This window comes from Frankliniella occidentalis, unplaced genomic scaffold (assembly GCF_000697945.3).
Source record: "Frankliniella occidentalis isolate FOCC.00 unplaced genomic scaffold, Focc_3.1 Scaffold393, whole genome shotgun sequence".
Classification (NCBI taxonomy): Eukaryota; Metazoa; Arthropoda; class Insecta; order Thysanoptera; family Thripidae; genus Frankliniella; species Frankliniella occidentalis.
In genome coordinates this window covers 121,425-126,337 of record NW_026267515.1, presented here as the reverse complement: position 1 = coordinate 126,337, position 4,913 = coordinate 121,425, and the positions used below count along the sequence as shown (strand labels likewise).

The following is a 4,913-nucleotide window of genomic DNA, read 5'->3' as shown; positions in this document are numbered from 1 at the left end:
TTTTTTTCATTTTATGAAAGAATTTGAAATCAATAAAACGTTGCCATATTGGAACCACGAGTGGTTGGCTTGTGAGAGCAGAATCAACTGAGCAACTAAATAGACAGTTCATCCTTTTTCAAGACTGAAAAGCCTTAGAACCAAGATCTGGTTTCAATATTTCTGTATGTGTCACATATGACACATTTTACTCCCTCTCTAAGCTTAAGTGAAATAGTAAGGTTGACAATTTGTTATGATATGAGTAATTTTGAAAGTATTAATGTTAGCATCTAAGTAACAGTTGTTGTTCTTTTCACGTCAAATTATGTGACTGCTTGTAAATCTGTTCTTCTTTTCCTTTATCGTGAATTTATTGTTGTTGGGAAGGTTTGCTTTCAATCTTGTTTGTTTTTCAAGGCAGTACAAATACATATTTCCAATTCAGTAATTGATAAGTATATGTTTATAGCTTTGTATTTACCTTGAAAAGCTGATTAATTGTGTAGCTGCATGTAGTCAAACCGCCCTCCTCAACCATCTTGTGTAACACCATGTAGTCAATGACAGTACCTTGTGCAGTACTGTGATGGCACCATTGGAAAATTCAAATGAGAAGAAATTGGCCTCTTTCAAAGATCTTATTACGTATATGTTTAAATTTTCTTTCAACTCAAATTTCAGGAAACCACTCCATAGAACTCAAAAAAAATAATTAAAAAAATCAGGCAGTGTGTGCTTTGACCCTTTCAGAAATTATTTGATAAATAGAAGAGCCAGCCATACAATTGTAGAAGTAGTAGATTTGGATTGTATCTGTAATTGCCATTAAATGTGATTCATTCGGAGCCTTACCAAACTTATTACACAATATCCTTCCTTATTCCCTTCCTTACGTGCTATTATTCCTTTCCACTTGGATTGCAAAACATATTAAAAGAAAAGGAGCTCAATTTGAGTGAAGTAGCCCCCCGCTAAGTCTGATAAAACGTCCCTGTTTGTAGCTACACAGTTAGGATGAAACGATTAGACCAAGGTCAAGGGTCTAGGTGAAGTCAAATTGAGCGCCATAGCTTCCCGCAAGCTCACTACAGATCTACCCAACATACGAAATTAAATTCACTAAATCAACTAGTTTGAAAAAACTACAGTTTCCTTTTTATTTGATACCTCTTGTTTAAACATTAAAAACTGAATCATGTGGCCTGGCAGCTATCACTTTTTATTACTGGCTCGACGATGATCGAGTGCTTTATGAACTGCAAGGTTGGCATTGAGCGCATGGGGTATGTGCAGACGACAGACGACGGACGACGCGAATTGGCAGGTAGCGGTGTTCTTGATTCAACTCATTCAACACAATTCACTCATCTGTGCGAAGTGTGAATTGAGGTTGAGGGTTTTAAAACAGGTATGCGTTGTTGCATCCAGTGTAGTGCGCTTTCTGGTAGAGAATGATTTTTTTGAAACTCAGTAGAACAGCTGTCAAAACTGTTGAAAGCAAACTTATCAATAGGAAAGAGGTACTCTTATCTTGTTTACCCTCCTATCCTTGTTTACCTACGCGACGGCATAGTGCTGATCATCCAGTTAAATCAAGGTCTTACTCTCTCGTGTTACCTTGAATTTGTTTTTGTGAACTACGGTAGAATTAAACTACTTATCGTTAACTTGCTTCTACAGGAAAATGACTGAAAGTGATGTGCTGCTGGCGCTCCAGGAAGTTCGGGACAATGTTAAAGCTGCTGTATTGAAGAGACCAGAGGTAAGGATCAAGTGAACATGTGAATGCCACCACTGTATGTGTCTGTTTCTTTCATTACTGCGCCTATTTCTTTTTTAGGGTAATGGAGTGACCGAACCACGCTTAGTTGCTGTGAGCAAAACGAAACCCAAGCAGCTTATCATTGCTGCTTACAGTGCAGGTCAAAGGCATTTTGGAGAAAATTATGTGCAGGAGTTGGATGAAAAAAGCCATGACCCTGAGGTGTGTCATTCATATCAAAATAATGCCTTGGTGTATAAAACAATGAGAAAATAATGTATTGGCTCTCATCATCTGTATAAATCATTTTCCACATTTTCCAGTTACTTGAAACTTGCCCTGATATCTGCTGGCATCTAATTGGTCACTTGCAAGGCAACAAAGTTAACAAAGTTACCCAAATGCCGAATCTCTTTATGGTTGAAACTGTAGATTCTGAAAAACTTGCCTCTGCTCTTAATACTTCATATGAAAAGTATAGAAAGCAGAAAGATCATCGTCTAAAAGTTATGATTCAAATTAACACCAGTGGTGAGAAAGGTAGGCTGTGGAGGAGCAAACACCAAACTATTATATTTGTGTCTTGTGATTTTTACCTGATATGTATGTTTTATGTGACAGAGAAAAGTGGATGTTTGCCTGAGGAAGCTGATAAGCTCTATACATTTGTTCAGGAAAAGTGTCCATCTCTCGAAGTTGTTGGGATCATGACAATTGGACAGTATGGATATGATGTTTCCAGTGGACCTAACCCTGACTTTTTGGTGAATTGAATCATATAGATTTTGGTTTTAATCTAATCTCTCTCCCAGGTAGTTCTTTGATACCAATCTTCTTTGTTTTTTCTCCAGCGTCTTGTGAAATGTAGGAAGGACCTGGCGTCAAAATTAGGCATTGATGAGCATGATATTGAACTTTCGATGGGTATGTCCACAGACTATGAGCATGCTGTAAGTATTTGTCATTGGATCACTTGAATTGGCTGCAAGTAATATTTGATCAATATAATATAGTTTTGTGTTTTGAATTGTTTTCGTACAGATTGAATTGGGGAGCACAAATGTACGAGTAGGCTCTTCAATATTTGGAGAAAGGGAGAAGAAACACTAGGTACCTATATTTGCTTCTATTACTTTCTCTTCAAAGCGGGCTTCCATTGTAATGTGAGTTGATCTGTCATAGAAGTAGGTATTAAGATTTACGTGTCAACTTTCATGTTTTTCCTTTGTAAGTAGTGTATGGGGTAAAGTTACATGATTGTAGGGGTCTTTTAGCGGGTTGTAGGTGTATGAAAGAATTCTCTTAAGATAAATGAGGTTTTGAATGTTCATTGAATGAATCTCAATTTAACTCATTGTCACATTACTGTTCTCAACACATAATTTATTCAACGGCTATGCTGTCAATAAATTGTGAAGTGTCGAAAAAATCTTCTCTGTATACACTTTTTTATTTTACAATTATTTACCATACAGTAATGGTGAGCTCCATCTGTTTTAAATCACTTTCTTAAAACATAGATAAACATTAAGTACATTCATTGCTTCCGTATATTTTTTTACACACACATAAACAAGAATAAAAATTTGGCTTCTGAGGGGTATGGGTTCTAAATTTGTAACATTTGTAACATTGATTGCAAATCATGCAATGAATTAAAGTGCTCATTCGTACAGGTACTCTCCCACAGCCAGTCACAGTAGCACTTGGTGATGTTATTCTCGCTCTAATTTTTCATCTTGAAAAATACTTCTCCATCCATTTCGTTTTTAATAACTGTCTACTTCCAGCTCGACTTCCAGGCACAATGGGATATCATGGGGAAAAAACAGTTTCTTACATCCTCCTTTGAGAATCAACTTCACCTTGTTCCACAATTGCTGATGTGAATGGAGAAGGGGTCAGGGATCACAGCTAATGACAAAATTCTAACACTTACTAAATAGACATTTATTCCTTTTCCTTAAAATTTGAGCACTCCGTATGGGAACGGCAGTGCATTATGCTTTAGCTGTGATATGCTCAAAGATATCTCTAATGTAGTAAAAAATAATCATCTGTGTAATGTATTTCACTTTGTAGAACTTGTTAATTGATTAGATAAATCATTTAAGAAAGATATTGAAAAGGAAAAGCAGGATCTACTAAAAGGTTCATATTTAGACATCGACATACGGTTTTAGTTTTCTATAAGATTTACTGGAAAAATGCCTTAGTAATACAAATTTTGAATATATACATCATTTTTAAATGTACGATTTATCTACAACACACCTTCTTTATATACATAGTAAAATTTCAAGTCAAAAATTTGTTTGATTTCAGAAATTGATTGCCTTATTGCAGTGCACCTGACTGTCAACATCTTTGGTGCATACATTATACTTCTAATTCTTGAATAAGTCTTCTTGGTTTGTAGTAGTGCTTCTCCAATTCCTATTATGTAACACATATTCTAGGCAATAGCATCAATTACTTAAAACAAAAAAGGTTCCTACATCTACTTTTTCTCTTTGGTAACGGGTATGAGTGCGGCGTTCTTGTGCGTTAAACTCATAGTTAAACACAGTTTCTGAATGGATACACAACAATGATGGTAAAGTCTAATCTAAGAGTTATGCTCATTTACATTTATATTTCTATCAAGTATACAGGTACAGGAGTTGCTTTTCTGCATCATTCCTTCAATCTTTCATTTCTGTTATTTAAAAAAAAATATTTGATGCAAAATTTACAGACTTAAACATTATCCAGGATTTTATCTTCATAAATTTGCCATTTTACATATTGGTTGAAGTCTGTGGGTTGATACATTGTTTTAAATGCTGGCATTATACCAACAAACACACTTATTATAGTAGTAATGTAAAATCACACTTTGGCGATATGTAATAATTTTTAAGCACAAGTAACGTCAACTCATGAACAGACAAAGTTGGTTGTTCTCATTTATCAAATATTAGGCTACTATAGTTCTGTCTGGACTGAGTTCATCTTGGCTTCCTGAGGTGAATGGGGCATTCAGTTCCCAAGGGTTGCCTCAAACAAACACATCATGAAAGCTAGTGAGACGGCAAATTGTCAGGGATGAGAGTAACGCAAAAGAATTCTTTTATGCACTGTTTCTAAATAACAAAAACTTAACTTCTTTTTTTTCAAAAAAAGAAGT

At 35.4% G+C, this 4,913-nt stretch overlaps 1 protein-coding gene across 3 annotated transcripts; it reads left to right on the top strand.

The window, feature by feature from the left end:
* The first annotated feature begins 1,265 nt into the window (after nucleotides 1-1,265).
* Nucleotides 1,266-3,173, top strand: LOC113205205 (pyridoxal phosphate homeostasis protein). 3 transcript variants are annotated; one of them, XM_026420716.2, is made up of 7 exons: nucleotides 1,266-1,390; nucleotides 1,663-1,744; nucleotides 1,823-1,966; nucleotides 2,068-2,284; nucleotides 2,366-2,508; nucleotides 2,596-2,694; nucleotides 2,786-3,173. In XM_026420716.2, the coding sequence occupies exons 2-7, from the start codon at nucleotides 1,667-1,669 to the stop codon at nucleotides 2,852-2,854; spliced, it is 750 nt and encodes a 249-aa protein (XP_026276501.1). In that variant the 5' UTR covers nucleotides 1,266-1,390; nucleotides 1,663-1,666; the 3' UTR covers nucleotides 2,855-3,173. The 3 variants fall into 3 exon arrangements, with proteins under 3 accessions (XP_026276501.1, XP_026276500.1, XP_052130390.1); XM_026420715.2 differs by having other exon boundaries at nucleotides 1,302-1,579; XM_052274430.1 differs by having other exon boundaries at nucleotides 1,357-1,502.
* Nucleotides 3,174-4,913: the final 1,740 nt, after the last annotated feature.

Excerpts from the sequence above, each read along its gene's own strand:
- LOC113205205 (XM_026420715.2), top strand. The coding sequence starts at position 1,434 with ATGATTTTTTTGAAACTCAGTAGAACAGCTGTCAAAACTGTTGAAAGC. Across the intron at positions 1,580-1,662 it reads GATCATCCAGTTAAATCAAG|GAAAATGACTGAAAGTGATG; the intron begins GTCTTACTCTCT and ends TTGCTTCTACAG. Across the intron at positions 2,509-2,595 it reads GACCTAACCCTGACTTTTTG|CGTCTTGTGAAATGTAGGAA; the intron begins GTGAATTGAATC and ends TTTTTTCTCCAG.